The sequence below is a fragment of the Scyliorhinus torazame genome, chromosome 18, assembly GCF_047496885.1.
Source record: "Scyliorhinus torazame isolate Kashiwa2021f chromosome 18, sScyTor2.1, whole genome shotgun sequence".
Lineage (NCBI taxonomy): Eukaryota > Metazoa > Chordata > Chondrichthyes > Carcharhiniformes > Scyliorhinidae > Scyliorhinus > Scyliorhinus torazame.
In genome coordinates this window covers 91,223,617-91,244,584 of record NC_092724.1, presented here as the reverse complement: position 1 = coordinate 91,244,584, position 20,968 = coordinate 91,223,617, and the positions used below count along the sequence as shown (strand labels likewise).

Here is a 20,968-nt window from a genome sequence, read left to right as displayed (position 1 = left end):
GGTGGGCAGTGCTGTAGCACAGTGGTTAGCACAGTTGCTTCACAGCTCCAGGGTCCCAGGTTCGATTCCCGGCTTAGGTCACTGTCTGTGCGGAGTCTGCACGTTCTCCCCGTGCCTGCGTGGGTTTCCTCCGGGCACCCCGGTTTCCCCCCTCAGTCCAAAGATGTGCAGGTTAGGTTCATTGGCCATGCAAAATTGCCCTTAGTGTCCAAAAAGGTTTGGTGGGGTTGCTGGGTTACAGGGATAGGGTGCTCTTTCCAAGGGCCGGTGCAGACTCGATGGGCCGAATGGCCTGCTTCTGCACTATAAATTCTATGACTCTATTCTATGATTTTATTGAATGGCAGAGCATACTCAAGGGGCCAGATGACCTACTCCTAGTTCTTATGTTTGTGTGGAATTTGCATATTCTCCCCATGTCTGCGTGAGTTTCCTCCGGTGTTCTGGTTTCCTCCCAGTCTAAAGATTTGCAGGTTAGGTGGATTAGCCATGATCAATGCGTGAGGTTACGGGGATAGGGCGGGGAGTGGGCCTAGGTAGGGTGCTCTTTCAGTATTCGGTCTATAGTTTTACAAGATGATAAGCGCATGGGTTAAGTGTTCATTATTATTCTAATGCCCAAATTAAGCAGTAGTTTTCACATTTTTGGTGCAGCTTCCTCTATGTCAAGTTGTTATCACTAAGGTTGGGAGACAGGCTGGAAGGCAATAGCACAGCAAATGTGGATTGTTAACTGCTGCATTTATATACAAGAAGGGATCAAGCCTAATCATTAAACTCGCCTCTTCAAAAATGGAAAATTGCACAACTCATTCCAACTTACACAAAACATCTTTTTTTAATAAGGAAGATAAACAGTGATTGTCTGACTGCTCTCCCCACAATCACACCCACTTTCTTTTGCAAACTGCTTGTGGTCAGATACTGCATTCCATTTGGGGCGGTAGGGTTGTTTTCAATTGTCCCCACCCTCATGGAACCACCCTCATCGAGACTATAATTTGTGAGCCTCAGAAGCCAGAACTTGGTTTAGAAACCACAGGAGGGATTTCACTGCAATGCTTTGCGTCATTCTGCCCTCCAACTGCAGAAATGACACCAAATGTACTGAGCATGAGCTCAACATTTGGAAGCTACTTTCAAGACAGCCAAATGAATGCATCTTTGATCCAAGGTATGTGTACATGAAGTACACACCCTATCTCTCTTTGTGCATTGTCTTTGTTGGGCCATGAATATGCCTCATTTATGTGTTGGTGTCTTATCTGCTCAGGATGATTATATAGATTTAATCTGGTGGCAAATGCCACCTGCAAACAGCAGTACTTTTGTTGAACAGAAGCACTAAAAGAGGAAAATCCTGTTAATTCCAGTGATTAAACATGCTATGGCACAAACTCTAACTTGCTTTTTTTATCCACCATTCTATTCTTATAAACTTTGATCCAAGTCCAATACCTCGGGGCAAACCAATTAAATTTACTTGGATTTGAGTTAACCCGTGTAAATCTAGATGTGAGTTTATCATTAAGCCACCCTCCCGGTGAACAGGAATAATGTCTGCAATCAGTGTTCTGAATACTACTTGAAAGACTGATTGGGAACATTTTGACAGAGAACATTCACACCGTAACAGCCTTTCCCATCGTAACTCAAATCATTTAGAAAATCACATTTCTCTTTCACCCCCACCTACAGCTACACCTCAAGACATCCTCTTGCAGCCAGTCTCCAGGGAATAATGCAGAGCGTCGGAGAGGAATTTACCAGGGCACTTTTCCCCTTCTTGGGTTTTTGGCTATTTCTTATCCCAGGAGTTAACATGGCCTGAGAGAAGAGGAGGAGAACTGTATAGTGGTGATGCTCCAGCCATTATTAGGTCTGAGGCAATCTTAATGGACCAGTCAATCTTTTCCCCATGTCTGTGGTACTGGCAACAGGCTGACAAGACCCATTGGCCCGGGACAGAAACTGCCAACTGAGACTCTGGCTGGAATCAATACTGGCCGCCTGCAAGAGCACTCAAATCAACACACAAACTCATTATCGTTATATGGACTTTGTGATTACCCACTCACGTTTACACAAAAGAACAAGTCTATTCAAAAGAACTCGCCAACATTGAGGGCATTTAAAAGTTTATTGGATAAGCATATGGATGCTAATGGCATAGTGTAGGTTAGATGGCTTTTGTTTTTTGACTTCCCATGTCGGTGCAACATCGTGGGCCGAAGGGCCTGTACTGCGCTGTATCGTTCTATGTTCTATTCTATGGATTTGTAACAAACATCCAGATACAGGTGATCAACTTTGTAGCAGGGCAAAGAAAGAGGCCATCAAAGTCCGTAATAGGCTAATAGCTGGTCAGACAAGAGTGTTTCAGAGGACAATGGATGCTGATTGAATCACCTGGCTGAATCACTCTGGCTGAATCACCCAGGCTGAACAGGAATATCCTGTTTATTCCTATTAATGAGTTTAAGTCTGGACGGGACAATAGAACTCAGGCCAGTTGTGGGCATATACTTATGACTCAGTGCTGGCAGAACCAGCACAAAAGAAGGAACATTGGAACAGATCTTGGGCGATAACCTGCGAGTCCCCCAGGCACAACCATCGCAAGAAGGTACCCTGGGTTCCAGGCCTAGAGAAGATATCAACATTGAGTGATCATAGCTTGGCCAGCCTCCTTCACCAAGTGTGTGTAATACCTAGTGCTCAGCTGACAGTCTGAGTCACATTTTGTGTGAGTGAGAGAATTGTGAATAAAATTGGGTTAAACAGTGAACCTGTGTTTGTCCGTCTCGCAAATAAGGACACTTGGGTAAAATGTTTTATTATTAAACTGGTCGAAGTGTCTGATAATTTACAGACAACATGGCCAATCATGTATGTTCGGATGTACTATTGGGTTTCCAGCTGGTCTATGTAGTTTGGTTTCTTAAATATGCAACTACTCATATTAACATTTGACAAAGATAGCAACTGATAATGAGTCTGCACGGTATTATGGCAGGGACGGAAATGCATAATGTTACTCTCGTACACCACATAACCAACAAACTAAAATATTGGCTGTTAAACATGTACGTCACACACCAGACTGATTTCTGGAATGGTAGCACTGATGTAGTAGAAGAGATTGAGTTTGTTAGGATTATATTCGCTCGAGTTCAGAAGAATGAAGGGGGGGATCTCAACAGAAATCTACAAAATTCCAACAGGACTAGACAGGGTAGGTGCAAGGAGGAGGTTTCTGGGGGTGTCCAGATCCAGGGGTCACAATCTGAGGATTCGGGGTAGACCATTTAAGACAGAGGAGAAATTGCTTCACTCAGAATGGTCAGCCTGTTGAATTTGCTATCATAGAAAGTAGTTGAGGCCAAAACATTGTATGTTTTCAAGAAGCAGTTAAAAGGGGATCAAAGGATATGGTGGTGGGGGGGGGGGGGGGGGGGGGGGGGGGGGAAGAGAGAGGAGGAGAAGGTGGGATCAGGCTATTGAGTTGGATGATTAGTCATGATCAATGAAGCAGGCTCGAATAGCCGAATGGCCTCCTCCTCCTCCTATTTTCTGTGTTTCTATCTAAAACCAGATGCATTTTGATCTAGTCAACAGAAATAGGTTTTGCGACACCTTAACCACTGCATTATCGACATAAGTCAGGAGCTTCAAATGCAAATTTTTTCAATGGACTGACGGTCTTTCAATGAATGAGACTAGAAGCCTTGCAATTTAAATTCTGGGTTTGCAGACACCTCTAACATACAAATGATAGCCAATTTACAGATCAATACCTGATATTTTTAGTTACCCAATAAACCCAAGCTGTTCTATTTTGCAGATATTTAGCTGTTCGAGTACAGAAACTATGCACATCTGGTGAGTAGCAAAGCAACACATTCGTACAATAACTAACCACAGACAGTTAGCAATTCTAAAGAGAAACTAGATTCTTCCTGAGACATTAGTGTTATGGACTCATTTGTGAAACCAGATTGTTGCTCACCCTGACAGCATTTGACTTCTCTTACCTGTGTGAAGAAGAATGAAACAGGCCATCACGTTCTGAGCCAGCAATAAGCCATTGGAATCCCTGCCAAACCACATCGCCACTCCCTCTGCAGAACTAATATAAAATCACACCATCAATATATGGCGACATGGACTTTTACCCTTTTCAAGACCCCTGCACTGCACAGACAGAGCATGCAACACGGGAGCTGTCCCTCCTTGTTATGCCTGACCAATATTGGTAACTGGCCACATTAGCAGACTGGAGACTGGCAACCTTGGATGTCAGAACCTAAACCATGAGCGAACATCCATCTCATCACTGGATGGGTTAAAGCACTTCATATATCCCAGCTCTACTGTTTACAATTACATGGCATGTTTCAGTCATCATATACACCAATCATAGGTGATGTCATGCAAGAGTGCCTTTAAGAAATGGATGTGTAAGCAATGTACCTTTAAGAAAACAGTGATGTCAGAGAGTGGGTGGGGCTGGGCTTTAGGTCAGCCATTTTGCAGGTTTTTAGTTTCAGTTTTAAAAGCAGTATTTGTGGTGTTTCCAGAGAACTGCGAGTTTTGCAGTTTGGTTTTGCTGAGAGCAGCTAAAACGTGCCTGGCTGGTTTTGCTGAGGGCAGTTTAAAAGTAGGAAGCCAGTTTGCGACAGTCTCTGCCATTCTACAGAAACTATATATATCCTTGAACCTGATGTGAGACTGTTTAAAGGTGTTAAGTCGCTTGGAAGTTTGAAGGCACATTTTAAGGAAGTATTTACTGTTGCAATATTTTCTGAGTTATCTTTGAAGTAAGGGGTGTTAAGAGATTCAATGTTTATTTAAGATGTTAAGTTGAGTTCATGGAATAAACAGTGTTTTGTGTTTAAAAACCCACGTGTCCATAATTGTAATCCCACACCTAGGGAAAAACAGTGCTCGGAAAAGCAACAAATCCATTAAAGGGAGAGGTTGGTTTTACTCCATGATACATTTTGGGGTTCTGAAAAGGCTCGCCCATAACAATTGGGGGCTCGGGGGGGGGATAAAAGTCTATCTATTGGATTAGCTTTTGTGAACTTAAAGACAGTGAAGGATTGTTGCTTTTCCGGTGTGGTATTTTAGTTTAAGTGGGGAGAGTGTTGTGAACAATGGCTCTTTCAGAGGCTCAGAAGTTTTTTGGGGTGGAGAATGTCACGTAGTACCTCACGGACAGAAACGAAACGCAGACTGTTAGATTTGGCAAAAACATTGCAGTTAACCTTACCTGACAAAAAGGCGAAAAGATTAGGTAATTATGGCGGTGGTTAAGCATTTAAAGTTGCCTGAGATAGAGTCTGACTCATTGGAAATGGCAAAAATTCAGTTGTAAATTAAACAAATGGAACATCAGAAAGAATTAAAGCGGCTGGAATACGAGAGTGAGAGAGAGGAAAAAGAAAAAGAGAGAGAGAGAGGAAAAAGAAAAGGAGCGCGAAGAAAGAAGAAAGAAAGAATAGCCCTAGCAGAACAAAAAGATAAAGAGAGGGAGTTTGAACTTCAGAAAATGGCCATGAAACATGACAGTTAAAATTGGCAAACGTAAAGGGAAACGTACAGTTGGATGATAGTGATGAGGATAGTGACAAAGAGCGTCACAGTCGAAGGCTTGGTGGGAATCTATTTAAATATGTCCAAGCATTGCCAAGGTTTGACGAGAAGGAAGTGGAAGCCTTTTTCATTTCATTTGACAAGGTAGCTAAACAAATGAAATGGCCACAGGACATGCGGGTGTTACTGATTCAAACAGAGCTATGAAGTATTTGCATCACTACCGGAGGTGGTATCTGGAACGTATGAGGAGGTGAAGAAATCCATCTTAGGTGCAGATGAGCTAGTGCCTGAAGCTTACAGACAAAGGTTTAGAAATTTAAGGGAAGAATTTGGTCAAACATACATGGAGTTTGAAAGGCTCAAATAGAGTAATTTTGATAGGTGGATAAGGGCTTTGAAAATAGACCAAATGTATGAAGCTCTCGGAGAAATTATACTTTTGGAGGAGTTTAAAAATTCAATTCCTGACGTAGTGAGAACTCATGTGGAAGAACAGAGGGTTAAAACTGCGAGATTAACAGCGGAAATGGCAGATGATTATGAATTAGTTCAGAAATCAAAGATTGGTTTCCGACATCAGTTTCAGCCGGTGAGGGATAGAAACTGGGAACATGAGAAATACTCAAGTGGTAAAGGTAAAGGTGATCTGACGGGAGATAATAAAGAGAGTGTACCTCAGATTAAAAAAGAAATCCAGGAGGGTGGAAAAGAAATGAAAAGTTTCAAATGTTTTCACTGTAATAAACTAGGCCATGTAAAGTCACCCATAACAGGTGATCACACTGACACTGCTCTATTCCTTCACTTCACCTGCAGGTGGTGAACCATGCTTACAGGCACACCTTTCGTGCCTTTCCTTCATGGTTATTGTGTGAGACATCAGGATATATATCACACCAGGTGCTACCAGGTTGGGGCCATCAGAAGCGAAGGCACTGACTATTAACCCTTTCCTCGACGAGGAATGTTGAGGCCTGTAGCAATGACCCTAATTATGATCAGCACAGGCTCAGGATCTTCGTGCTTAATGCTACAGCAAGTGAATTTGGGGGCTGGGTGTATTTTCAAACTTGAGCAGGATTTTTACATTGATGGAGACACTGGGGTTAACATCCAGGATGTCTGTTGCTTGCTCATGGGATCAACCCTTACAGCTTAATGTGGTCAGTCCCCAGCCTATCAGTGAGGAAACTATTTGCATTAGAACTGCATGTATGTACGTGTTGGTACCAAGAAAATGGTGCAGATCTTTACTGTACAAACATGTCTTTTGTGTTCAATTCTTAAACCAGCACCTTTAACTGCGAGTGAAAGACCTGGAGTCACTGGTATTTAATCTTATTGCTGCACAGTTCAAAATAATCTTTCCGGTTGGAGCCCACATTTTGGAAGGACAGGAGCTAGAATTGTACTTTGGTGGCAGAGAAGCAGGATTCTCACACTTCATACATCTCACCCAGTTCTGCCAAAATCAATTTGATACTGGCAAATATCTTTTGCAACTCAGCCTCCAAATATTAAAGAGTTGATACACAGTAAAGTCACTGTTTGCATTCAAAACTGTTGGGGAAACTTATCTCCAATGTCTAAAAACAGTAAAAACTCTGCATCGCTGATTAAACAGTGACACCTATTGAACAAGTGCACACTAAATGGCACAGGACCAGACGCAGACACTGTACACGTTATAGATGAAGCATAACTACTATACTTAATGCAGTTATTTATAGTCACTATTTTTATGATGGAACATTTCCACCCACATAGACTTAATGTGGGTTATTGAGAAATTAACAGTCCATGGCGTGCGGCCCATCAATTAATTTATCATCTATTTAATAAACTTGCCATTTGATTACTGATCTGGGTACATTTCAACAACATCCCTGAAAAAAAATAAGGCTTTAATTTCAGATGAAACAACATAGCTTCACTCAGTGAGCTCATGGGCCCATCTTTAGTTCTGGTTGAATGAAGTGGAATCCAGAGCCACTTATGGGATTCCAGGCTGCCTGTGTTGGGTGGACAATCAGCTGTAGCCTCAACTCATGCTCTCTGCAAGGTCTTTGTCTGCGTGGATTTCCTCTGGGTGTTCCGGTTTCCTCCAACAGTCCAAAGATGTGCAGGCTAGGTTAAGGGAAAGCATAGTGGCATTGTCACTGGACTAGTAAACCAGAAACCCAGGTTAATGCTCTGGGGACCTGGGTTCAAATCTCACCATTGCAGATGGTGAAATATGAATTCAATAAAAATCTGGAATTAAAAGTCGAATGGTGACCATTGTTGATTGTCATAAAAACTTCTCTGATTTACTAACGTCCTTTAGGGAAGGAAATCTGCCATCCTTACCTGGTCTGGTCTACATGTGACTCCAGACCCACAGCAATGCGAGTGACTCTTAATTACCCCGTCAAGGGCAATTAGGGATGGGCAACAAATGCTAGCATAGCCTGCGACGGCCACGTCCCATGAACAAATTTTAAAAAGGTTAGGTGGATTGGCTATGATCAATGTGCATCATTACAGGGATTGGTCGAGGGAGTGCTCTTTCGAAGGGTCGGTGTAGACTCGATAAGTCGAATGGTCTCCTTCTGCACTTTGGGAATCTTTTTTAAAAATAAATTTAAAGTACCCAATTATTTTTTTTTCCAATTAAGGGGCAGTTTAGCATGGCCACCTACCCTACACATCTTTGGGTTGTGGGGGCGAGACCCACGTAGATACGGGGAGAATGTGACCCAGACACGGACAGTGACCCAGGACCAGGATTGAACCCGGATCCTCGGTGCCCTGAGGCAGCAGTGCTGACCACCGTGCCCTCAATGGAGGGATTTTATGGAATTGCCCAGTGGGTGCAAACCTGGAAGATATGATCAAGGCTATTGCTGAAAAACACTACTTGTCATCCTCATTTATATCTTGGTCTTCAAAAGGGGGTAAAATGCAGTGCATCATGGCTTTCATTCCAGGTTATGTTCTTAATAAACTGATTTTCATCCTGTCGGTTTACAGTATCGGAAACACCGAGCTGAATTATCATCCTGCGCCCATCTCCATAATGAACAAAGAACACGCAGTTTTCCCAGAGATGAAATTTTTCAGTAGGGACCTGCATGGAAGCCTCAGCCAGCACAAACTCGATGGGTGGCACTCTCCCTCGCAAGTCAGAAGATTGCAGATCCAGGTTCCACTCCAGCACAAAATCGAAGGTGAAACTCTGTTCAGTACGGAGGAGTGCTACACATTTGCAGGTGCCCTCTTTTGAATGAGACATTAATCGGAGGCCCTACCTGCCCCCTCAGCTGAATGTAAAAGATCTCATGGCACTATCTGACGAGAAGTATGGAGCTCTCTCCCGGATGTTCTGGCCAATATTTATTCCCCAGCCAACAACACTAAAATAAGTTCTATGTTCACAATCTCAATACTGTGCTTGGGGCCTTAATGCGTATGCATACACTGCTGTTTTTTCTGCAGTACAACACTTTGAAGGTACTTAATTAACTGTAAAGCAATTCGGCATATCATGAGAGCAGATAAGGGGCTTGAGGAATACAAGACACTCTTTCCAGGAGGAGCTGTGCACTAGGAGTCAGTGGCAAACAATGTTTTAACAGATTGCTCCTCGCCCTCACTCACCTGTTCATTATGGATGAGCAGTTGGTAATGTTCATAGAACTGGATTTTTTACAAAATTCTTGCAGCATGAACCCAAAGCAAAAGGGGTAGGCAAAAATTGTTACGCTGAACTTGATCAGGAAGCAAACGAGAAAGTGCTGCTGAGTCTGCAGACAAAACAGACAGACAATGTTACAATCATCACAGATAAGGTGAAATTTACATATCCAGAGCAGTCTGTTATTTAAGATCACTTACCTTTAGTTTTTCTGAAATAAAAGAGTGATTAGAGTAAGTGATTTGCCGCTGTTTGACAGATTACAACGGTTTATATTCATCCCATGTCATGAGACATGTCAATTACATGACTTTAAATCCAATCATTTAAAAAGATCAATTGTACAGCACATTGAGCCTGTGTTTTCCCAGATTAAATAGTGGTTCAGAAATCCAAGGTTAAGCACCCCCCACAGTATCAATAATCACCATGTGCTGGGAGGAAACCAGGCCCAATCACCTGTCCTCACCCAATATCCAAATGTGAACAGTTAAGTAGAGGTTGAATGAATAGCAATTAGAAGTGGGCAGCCTGGGGCAGCACGGTGGTTCAGTGATTAGCACTGCTGCCTCACGGCGCCGCGGTCACTGCCCATGTGGAATTTGCACATTCTCCCCATGTCTGCGTGGGTTTCGCCCCCACAACCCAAAGATGTGCAGGCTAGGTGGATTGGCCATGCTAAATTACCCCTTAATTGGAAAAAATGAATTGGGTACTCTAAATTTATAAAAGAAAAACTGGGCAGCCTGACTGCTGTTTGCCACAAGTTACGAAGGCTGGATCCTCATGTAATACTTCAACCACTGCCCTAACGGAGACCAGGGAACCCTGCACTAACCGGAGATAGAATCCAAATCCTCCCCCATCTTAGCTCGGCACTGTGGGGGAAAGAGTTTGAATTTATGAAATCAGCCATTAAGGGAGATGATCTAGCTGGTTTTGGTGCGGTGCTGCCTTCAGAGTTAATTTGAGGCAGGACAGGGGGCAGTGGCATTGCATGTGCTAGGGTAGACAAAGAAACTGAAGAAAATAAAAAGCACCATGCTTCTTCATGCACAGTTAGGAAAGTGTATATTTGAAATAATAATAATAATCGCTTATTGTCACAAGTAGGCTTCAATGAAGTTACTGTGAAAAGCCCCTGGTCGCTACATTCTGGCGCCTGTTCGGGGAGGCCGGTACGGGAATTGAACACGCACCGCTGGCATTGCAAGCCAGCTATTTAGCCCACTGTGCTAAACCAGTCCCTCCCGACATTCTTGCCGCCCCATTCCCTGAGATATCGGTGGGTAGCAGAAAGACATTTTGCCAAGTTGTTCAATCTCCCAAGAACCAAATCATAAAATTGCAACATTGCATAACCATTATAAAGAGCGATGTGAACTTAGTGCAAGAAAAGGCAAATTATCATATTTACACATAAAAGTTAATGGGCAGCATGGTGGCGCAGTGGTTAGCACTGCTGCCTCACGGCACCAAGGACACGGTTTCAATTCCAGCCCCGGGTCACTGTGTGAGTTTGCACATTCTCCATGTCTGCGTGGGTCTCATCCCCACAACCCAGAAGCTGTGCCGGGTAGGTGGATTGGCCACGCTAGATTGTCCCTTAATTGGAAAAAAAAGAATTGGGTGCTTTAAATTTATTTTTAAAAAGGTTAAGTTAGAAATAGTTATGTTCCATCCCACTTACAACCAATCACATAAAGCAGTCCCTTATTTTTAAATGGGGGAAGATTAATAGATTGGTTTCTGAAAATAGTGACCAGAAGTCTTGTACTGTCAAAGAAATCTCACCTTTCTTGGAATGAATACAAAGTTTTTGCCCGTTGCCACCGTCATCACAGCACTGTCTGGCGGCTTCCCCAACAGAGCAGCACTGACGACAAAACAAAACTGACAATAAAAGCACAGTTTGGAATGATTACTTTTTTAAGACCATAGACATCGGAGCAGAAGTAGGCCACTCGGCCCATCGAGTCTGCTCCGCCATTCAATCATGGATGATCAATCATGGCTGATATTTTTTGCATCCCCATTCGCCTGCCTTCACCCCATAACCCCTGATCCTCTTATTAGTTGAACCCTTCTATCGCTGTCTTAAAGACACTCCGTGATTTTGCCTCCACAGCCTTCTGCGACAAAGAGTTCCCTCTGGCTTGAATTTTTTTTTAAAAAAAGACGTTCAAATTTTGATTTTTGAACATGCTGCTCACACGAAAGTTTGCTATAATTTTCAGAGCATGTAGCAAGCACATTCAGAATTTGAAACAATTTTTATCTCATTTGCTATTTTGTTATGCGCCACATGCACCAGTCACCAATCGAGGTCATCGAAAGATCGATGTTCTCAATCCACACCAAAATGGTCAGCAGTGCAAACTGTGGGCACCGCTCAATGCTTCTTTTGCTCTCGATTCCCTTCCTTAACTTGGCAAATTTCCTCTGCAGGGCAGAGTGAGGAAAACAAACCACTTCAGATCCAGAATGATGTAATAGTACCAATTGGCACGGATTGCTAACTCTAATATCCATCATCTATTCATGAATTTACTGGTTCTGTTGAATTTTGTTCCTGAACATAGGACATAGGAACAGGAGTAACTCAGCCAATCCTTAAAGCTGGTCCCACCATTCAAGTCGGCCACAGTAACATAGAAAATAGGAGAGGTAGACTCTCCTTGAGCCTGCTCCATCATTCAAATAGATCACGGCTGATCTTCTACCTCATGCCATTGTCCCGCACTGTCCCGATGTTTTTAGTATCGAAAACTCTGCTTATTACTGCTCATCACCGGGCGGCACGGTATCACAGTGGTTAGCACTGTTGTTTCACAGCTCCAGAGTCCGAGATTCGATTCCCGGCTTGGGTCACTGTCTGTGTGGAGTCTGCATGTTCTCCCTGTGTGTGTGTGGGTTTCCTCCAGGCGGTCCGGTTTCCTCCCACAAGTCCCGAAAGATGTGCTGTTAGATAATTTGGACATTCTGAATTCTCGCTCCATGTACCCGAACAGACGCCGGAATGTGGTGACTAGGGGCTTTTCACAGTAACTTCATTGCAGTGTTAATGTAAGCCTACTTGTGTCAATAAAGATGATTAATTACAGTCTCGGAACTTCCGGGTGCGGCGATGACCAGCTAGGTCGCACGTTTCGGCGGCTCCCGGTGGAACGGACTTTTGGGCTCTTGATAGGAGCCCCAACGGCAATTTTAACGGCTAAAAACACTGTGCGGTAAACCAGAAGGGAATCCCCCCTGGACACGGATGGAAAAAGGAGAGGAAAGTGGCCGGATTGCGGTGGATCCTCTAGAACAGCGGCCAGGAAGGCAAGCACAAAGCAAGATGGCGTCGGAAGGTGGCAGTTTAATATGGGGCCCTGACCAACAAGAGTTCCTGCGGCACTGCGTGGAAGAACTTAAAAAGGAGAAGAAGAAGGAGCTGTTGGCCCCGATATTACAGGCGATTGAAGGGCTAAAGGAGGAGCAAAAGACCCAGGAGCAGGAGCTTCGGGTCTTGAAGGCAAAGGCTGCTGAGAATGAGGACGAAATACAGGGCCTGGTGGTGAAGACAGATGCACGAGGCACAACACAAAAGGTGTGTGGAAAGGCTGGAGGTGCTGGAGAATAATGCGAGGAGGAAGAATTTAAGGATTCTTGGTCTTCCCGAAGGTGCAGAAGGGGCGGACGTCGGGGCATATGTGAGAACGATGCTTCACTCGTTAATGGGATCGGAGGCCCTGACGGGCCCGTTGGAGGTGGAGGGAGCTTATAGAGTTATGGCGCGAAGACAGAGGGCTGGAGAAATTCCTCGAGCCATAGTGGTGAGATTTCTCCGATATAAGGACAGAGAGATGGTCCTCAGGTGGGCAAAGAAAACCCAGAGCAGTAGGTGAGAGAACGCGGTGATCCGCGTATATCAAGATTGGAGTGCGGAGGTGGCGAGAAGGAGGGCAAGCTTTAATCGGGCCAAGGCGGTGCTGCACAAAAGGAAGGTTAAATTTGGAATGCTGCAGCCGGCGAGACTGTGGGTCACACATCTAGGGAAACACCACTACTTCGAAACGGCAGATGAGGCGTGGACATTTATTGTCGAGGAGAAACTGGAATAAGCGGGCTAGAAAAAGAACGTTTGGGACAAAGTGGTGGGGTGATTATGTGGGGTGAAGGGGGGGGAAATGGGGGAAGAGACGATTTCCCAAGTTGTTAATCCTGCGACCCTGTAACTTTTCTCTCTTCCCCATGTCGTGGGGGGAGGAAGGATGGGGAGCTGGGGGCGCCGGCCATTGGGGGCGGGGCCAAATGGGAGGCGCGGGTTTTGTTCCCGCGCTATGGTAATCATGGAGGGAACAGGGAAGCAGGAAGGAGGGGGCCTTGCACAGTGGGGGCCGAGGTCAGCCAGAGTTTGCTGACTTCTGGGAGCAACATGGGGGGTGCAATTACGCTAGAAAGGGATCTCGGGGGGGGGGGGGGGGTTAACTGGGTTGCTGCTGCTGGGGAGAAGGGGGAGCTGGTATGGGGTGGGGTGGTCGGGGCGGGAGGGCGCCGTTGGGGGGAGATACGGCTACGTGGGAACCGGGAGAGGAGCTGGATTGAAAAAGGAGATGGCTAGTCGACAAGGGGGGGGGTAAAGAGCCCCCCAACCCGGCTGATCACGTGGAATGTGAGAGGGCTGAACGGGCCGATTAAGAGGGCACAGGTACTCGCACACCTAAAAAAACTTAAGGCAGATGTGGTTATGCTGCAGGAGACGCATCTGAAACTGATAGACCAGGTCAGACTTCGCAAAGGATGGGTGGGGCAGGTGTTTCATTCGGGGCTAGACGCAAAAAACAGGGGGGTGGCTATATTAGTGGGGAAGCGGGTAATGTTTGAGGCAAAGACCATAGTGGCGGATAGTGGGGGCAGATACGTGATGGTGAGTGGCAGATTGCAAGGGGAGGCGGTGGTTTTAGTGAACGTATATGCCCCGAACTGGGATGATGCCAATTTTATGAGGCGTATGTTGGGACGCATCCCGGACCTAGAGGCGGGAAAGTTGGTAATGGGTGGAGATTTTAATACGGTGCTGGACCCAGGGCTGGACAGATCGAGGTCCAGGACCGGAAGGAGGCCGGCTGCAGCTAGGGTGCTCAAGGACTTTATGGAGCATATGGGAGGAGTAGACCCCTGGAGATTTAGTAGACCTAGGAGTAAGGAGTTTTCGTTTTTCTCCTATGTCCACAAAGTCTAATCACGGATAGACTTTTTTGTTTTGGGAAGGGCACTGATCCCGAAGGTGACGGGGACGGAGTACACGGCTATAGCTATTTCGGACCACGCTCCACATTGGGTGGACCTGGAGATAGGGGAGGAAAATGAACAGCACCCACCCTGGAGAATGGACATGGGATTATTGGCAGATGAGGGGGTGTGTTTAAGGGTGAGGGGGTGTATTGAAAGGTACTTGGAACTCAATGACAATGGGGAGGTTCAGGTGGGAGTGGTCTGGGAGGCGTTGAAGGCTGTGGTTAGAGGGGAGCTGAGATCTATCAGGGCACATAAAGGAAAGCAGGAGGGTAGGGAAAGGGAGCGGTTGTTGAAAGAACTTTTGAGGGTGGACAGACAATATGCGGAGGCACCGGAGGAGGGACTGTACAGGGAAATCAAAGGCTACATGTAGAATTTGACTTGTTGACTACGGGTAATGCAGAGGCACAATGGAGGAAGGCACAGGGTGTACAGTACGAATAAGGGGAGAAGGCGAGCAGGTTGCTGGCCCACCAACTGAGGAAAAGGGGAGCAGCGAGGGAGATGGGGGGGTGAGAGATGAGGAGGGAGAGATGGAGCGGGGAGCGGAGAGAGTGAATGGAGTGTTCAAGGCATTTTATGAAAGATTATATGAAGCTCAGCCCCCGGAAGGGAAGGAGAGAATGATGTGCTTTCTGGATCAGCTGGAATTTCCTAAGGTGGAGGAGCAGGAGAGGGCAGGACTGGAGCACAGATTGAGACGGAGGAAGTAGTGAAAGGGATTGGAAGCATGCAGGCGGGGAAGGCCCCGGGACCAGACGGATTCCCAGTGGAATTCTATAGGAAATATATGGACTTGCTGGCCCCGCTACTGATGAGAACCTTTAATGAGGCTAGGGAAAGGGGGCAGCTGCCCCCGACTATGTCAGAGGCAACAATATCGCTCCTCCTAAAGAAGGAAAAAGACCCGCTGCAATGCGGGTCCTATAGGTCCATTTCCCTCCTGAATGTGGTTGCTAAGATTCTGGCCAAGGTAATGGCAACAAGGATAGAGGATTGTGTCCCGGGGGTGGTTCATGAGGACCAAACTGGGTTTGTGAAGGGGAGACAGCTGAACACAGATATACGGAGGCTGCTAGGGGTAATGATGATGGCCCCACCAGAGGGGGAAGCGGAGATAGTGGTGGCGATGGATGCCGAGAAAGCATTTGATAGAGTGGAGTGGGATTATTTGTGGGAGGTGCTGAGGAGATTTGGCTTTGGAGATGGGTATATTAGATGGGTACAGTTGCTGTATAGGGCCCCGATGGCGAGCGTGGTCACGAATGGACGGGGGTCTGATTATTTTCGGCTCCATAGAGGGACGAGGCAGGGATGTCCTCTGTCCCCGTTATTGTTTGCATTGGCGATTGAGCCCCTGGCCATAGCATTGAGGGGTTCCAGGAAGTGGAGGGGAGTACTCAGGGGAGGAGAAGAACACCGGGTATCTCTGTATGCGGATGATTTGTTGTTGTATGTGGCGGACCCGGCAGAGGGGATGCCAGAGATAATGTGGATACTTGGGGAGTTTGGGGATTTTTCAGGGTATAAATTGAACATGGGGAAAAGTGAGTTGTTCGTGGTGCATCCAGGGGAGCAGAGCAGGGAAATAGAGGATTTACCGTTGAGGAAGGTAACAAGGGACTTCCGGTACTTGGGGATCCAGATAGCCAAGAATTGGGGTACATTACACAGGCTTAATTTAACGCGGTTGGTGGAACAGATGGAGGAGGACTTTAAGAGATGGGACATGGTGTCCCTGTCACTGGCAGGTAGGGTGCAGGCGGTTAAAATGGTGGTCCTCCCGAGATTCCTTTTTGTGTTTCAGTGCCTCCCGGTGGTGGTCACGAAGGCTTTTTTCAAGAGAATCGAGAAGGGTATTATGAGTTTTGTGGGGGCCGGGAAGACCCCGAGAGTGAGGGGGGGATTTTTGCAGCGTAGTAGGGACAGGGGGGGTTGGCACTACCGAGCCTAAACGACTATTACTGGGCCGCCAATGTTTCAATGGTGTGTAAGTGGATGGGAGAAGGGGAGGGAGCGGCGTGGAAGAGATTGGAGAGGGCGTCCTGCAGGGGGACTAGCCTACAAGCAATGGTGACTGCACTGTTGCCGTTCTCACCGAAGAAATACACCACAAGCCCGGTGGTGGTGGCTACATTGAAAATTTGGGGGCTGTGGAGACGGCATAGGGGAAAGACGGGAGCCTCGGTGCGGTCCCCGATAAGAAATAACCATAGATTTGTTCCGGGGAGAATGGATGGGGGATTTGGAGCATGGCAAAGAGCTGGGGTAGTACAATTGAGAGATCTGTTCGTAGATGGGACATTTGCGAGTCTGGGTGCGCTGACGGAAAAATATGGGTTGCCCCAAGGGAATGCATTTCGGTATATGCAACTGAGGGCTTTCGCGAGGCAACAGGTGAGGGAATTCCCACAGCTCCCGACGCAGGAGGTGCAGGATAGAGTGATCTCAGAGACATGGGTGGGGGATGGTAAGGTGTCGGACATATATAGGGAAATGAGGGACGAGGGGGAGATCATGGTAGATGAGCTGAAAGGGAAATGGGAAGAGGAGCTGGGGGAGGAGATTGAGGAGGGGCTGTGGGCTGACGCCCTACGTAGGGTAAACTCATCGTCCTCGTGTGCCAGGCTAAACCTGATATAATTCAAGGTTCTACACAGGGCGCATATGACTGAAGCACGGCTCAGTAAATCTTTGGGGGTAGAGGATGGGTGTGGGAGATGCTCGAGAAGCCCAGCGAATCACACCCACATGTTCTGGTCATGCCCGGCACTACAGGGGTTGTGGGTGGGGGTGGCAAAGGTGCTTTCGAAGGTGGTGGGGGTCCGGGTCGAACCAAGCTGGGGGTTTGCTATATTCGGGGTTGCAGAAGAGCCGGGAGTGCAGGAAGCGAGAGAGGCTGATGTTTTGGCCTCTGCGTCCCTAGTAGCCCGGCGCAGGATATTGTTAATGTGGAAGGAAGCCAACCCCCCGGGTGTGGAGACCTGGATAAACGACATGGCAGGGTTTATAAAGTTAGAACGGATCAAGTTCGTATTAAGGGGTTCGGCTCAAGGGTTCACCAGGCGGTGGCAACCGTTCATCGACTACCTCACAGAAAGATAGAGGGAACGGAAAAGAAGAAGACAACAACAGCAACCCAGGGGGGAGGGGGGGGGGGGGGGGGGGGGGGAGGGAAAGAGAGGAACCGGACAGACTCTCAGGGATGTCATTGTATATGTATAGACACTTGTTATAGGTAATGTATATTGGATTGTTGGATTGTATCTTTGGAGAGTAACTGTTTTTGACAAGGCAGTTGCCACTCAGTTTTGTTTTTGTTTATATATTATTTATTTATTTGTTTAAAATTGGCCACGGTTATTTATATTGCTTTGTTGTTGTTCAAAAGAAAAACTATGTACTGTTATGTTTGGCCACAAAATTTTGAATAAAATATATTAAATAAAAAAAAAAAAAATTAATTACAGTCTCAAACATGCTCAATGACTGAGCCATCAGCTCTCTGGGGCAGCTCAAAGATACACAACACTGAGTTAAGAAATTTCTGAGACTGGTTCCAGACTGCCCCAGCCATGGGAAACATCATTCCTACATCTACCCCTTCGAGCCCTGTACGAATTTTATGTTTCAGTAAGATCATCTGACCCTCAACTCCAGAGAATTCAGGCCCAGTCTCCTCCGTCTCTCCTTGCAGGACAATCCCACCGTCGCAGCAATCAGTTTGCCAACGGTCCATACATTCCCATCCTCCATCATTCCTTAGGTAAGGGGGCCAAAACTGTACACAATTCTCCGTGGTGCTGTCTTACCAAGGCTGTATGCTGCAAGACCTCATTACTCATGTACTCAAATCCAAGGATCTCTTTACTCCTGTACTCAAATCCATGGACCTCTCTACTCATGTACTCAAATCTATGGACATTTCTATTCCTACTCATGTACTCAAATCCACGGACCTTTCTACTCCTGTACTCAAATCCATGGACTTTCTACTCCTGTACTCAAATCCATGGACCTTTCTACTCATGTACTCAAATCCATGGACATCTCTACTCCTACTCATGTACTCAAACTCACGGACCTTTTTACTCATGTACTCAAATCCACGGACCTCTTTACTCCTGTACTCAAATCCATGGACCTCTTTATTCCTGTACTCAAATCCATGGACCTCTTTATTCCTGTACTCAAATCCATGGACCTCTTTATTCCTGTACTCAAATCCATGGACCTCTTTACTCCTGTACTCAAATCCACGACCCTCTTTACTCATGTACTCAAATCCATGGACCTCTTTACTCCTGTACTCAAATCCATGGCCCTCTTTACTCCTTTACTCAAATCCTCTGGTTTATCTGCATTAAAAACTTTATTTACCCACCTTGGTTTTATCACCCTTAACATCCCTACTTAACAGATCAGTTTTGAAATTTTCAATTTGCCCTGAACCTCATGTGCCTTTTGGAGCTGAGTTCCTGATTTCCATAAACCTTTGTGCAAGGAAGTACTCCCCAACATCGCCAGAGCAGAAGACAGACAGAAAATGCTCCAAATACGCAGGCCTGGCAACACCCACACAGAGAAAAATTGTGCTCTGGTTTCAGGTCAATGACATTGATCAGTTGTAATGGGGATGAATAAAATTCTTACAAGGTAGATGCTGAAAGGTTGTTATCCCTGGCCAGAGAGTTTAGAATTTTCCACCCTGGAGGTTGTGGCTAGTCAGTTGCTGAGTCCACTTAAGATTGAGAATGATGGACAGTTTTTGGGCATAAGGGGATAGAGCGGGGAAGTGGAGTTGATATAAACGGTCTACTCCTACTCTTGTTTTTTAAGCCCTTCAGGTCAATATTCCATTAACCCATGAACTATTTTTTGCTTCTGTTCATTGACTTTTAGTGATTTTGGTACTTGAACCCGCTAAATCTCTCAGGTCTTCCAGAGTTGCTAGCTTCTCTCCATTTAGAAAATCCTCTGACCTGTCTTCCTTTAGGTTCAAAGGTTCAAAAATATGAAGTATCAAAGCTGCAACATGTGAGAAAATGCAATATACCAGCTACTATCCTGCAAAGAGTGCTAAAAAAAACATGCTGTGGGCAGAACTATAGTTGGTTGTTATCAGCTATGGTTTTACAGAGTGGCGAAAGAAGCTTTGAGCCTTCAAGAGGGTTGAATAGCCTCCTTCTATTTCTCGTGCTCTTACATTATCAAAGTGTTTGGCATTCTGATGTAGCATTCACCCTTTCCAAACCTCTAGTTCCACAAAATTAAAAAAAAAAGCAAATGCAAAAAAGAGATCTGCCAGATGCCACAATATCGCCCAACAGGAAATCATGTTAAGTATTCAAAAGTAAAATATAAGCCGTAAAAGGGAAATAGGATTCAGCCTCCATTTCTACAATGTCATAATTAATATGTTTTAAAAAAATTAGTCCATGGGATGTGGGTGGATTTGTTACCCCATGAAAGAATTGTCCTTGAACGGAGTGGCAAAGTCAGTTCAGCGTCAACCACATTGTTGTGGGTCTGGAGTCATATGCAGGCCAGACCAGGTAAGGATGGCAGATTTCCTTCCCTGAAGGACATTCGTGAACAGAGGCATTTTCAATGTCGATTGACAATTGCATCATGCACGTCATTAGACTTTTATTGAATTCAAATTTCACCATCTGCCTTGAGGTTTGAACCTGGGTCCCCAGAGCATTACCCTGGGTCTCAGGATTACTGGTCCAGTGGCAACACCATTAGGCCACTGCCACCCCTAAATAATGTTTGAGCATAATACGTGCATTGTGCCTTGTAACTCAAATTTTAACTGACGGTTTAGAAACTGAACTTTTCTGTGCTAATATTAGAGGACCGGGACTTCAGTTACATGAATATAATGGTTACGCTGTATTCTTGCTCTCCAGTTGAAATTTAACAGCGGTTTTCAAAATCCTGAAGAGTTTTGCTCCAGTAAATAAGGAGACACAGTTTCCAATGGCAGAAGCGTCAGTCAGTAATCAGAGGACACAGATTTAAGATGATTGGCAAAAGCAGAATAATAATAACATAATAATTGCTTATTGTCACAAGTAGGCTTCAATGAAGTTACAGTGAAAAGCCCCAAGTCGACACATTCCGGTGCCTGTTCAGGGAGGCCGGTACAGGAATTGAACCTGCGTTGCTGGCCTTGTTCTGCATTACAAGTCAGCTGTTTAGCCCACTGTGCTAAACCATGTCCATGAGAGACATAATGAGAAGTGTTTAAGGCAGTGAGTTATGATAATCCAGTATGCACTGTCTAAATGGTTCTGGTGGCAGGATCAATCGCTTTTCAAAATAAAATTGGGTAAGGGGAATGATTTGCTGGGCCATGGGGGAAGAAGAGCAACAGGACCAGGTGGGACAAATTGGATAGTT

The 20,968-nt window shown here is 45.6% G+C and overlaps 1 protein-coding gene across 9 annotated transcripts in view; it reads right to left on the bottom strand.

The window, feature by feature from the left end:
- Window positions 1-20,968, bottom strand: part of tmem94 (transmembrane protein 94) — a 224,276-nt gene that overhangs the window by 25,450 nt on the left and 177,858 nt on the right. For 7 of the 9 annotated variants that reach the window (XM_072483032.1, XM_072483029.1, XM_072483031.1 and 4 more), the window contains 3 exons: window positions 11,072-11,153; window positions 9,241-9,386; window positions 4,035-4,129 (listed from right to left, as the gene is read on the bottom strand). In XM_072483032.1, coding sequence (XP_072339133.1) covers window positions 4,035-4,129; window positions 9,241-9,386; window positions 11,072-11,153 — 323 coding nt within the window. The other 2 variants (XM_072483033.1, XM_072483038.1) reach the window with 2 other exon arrangements.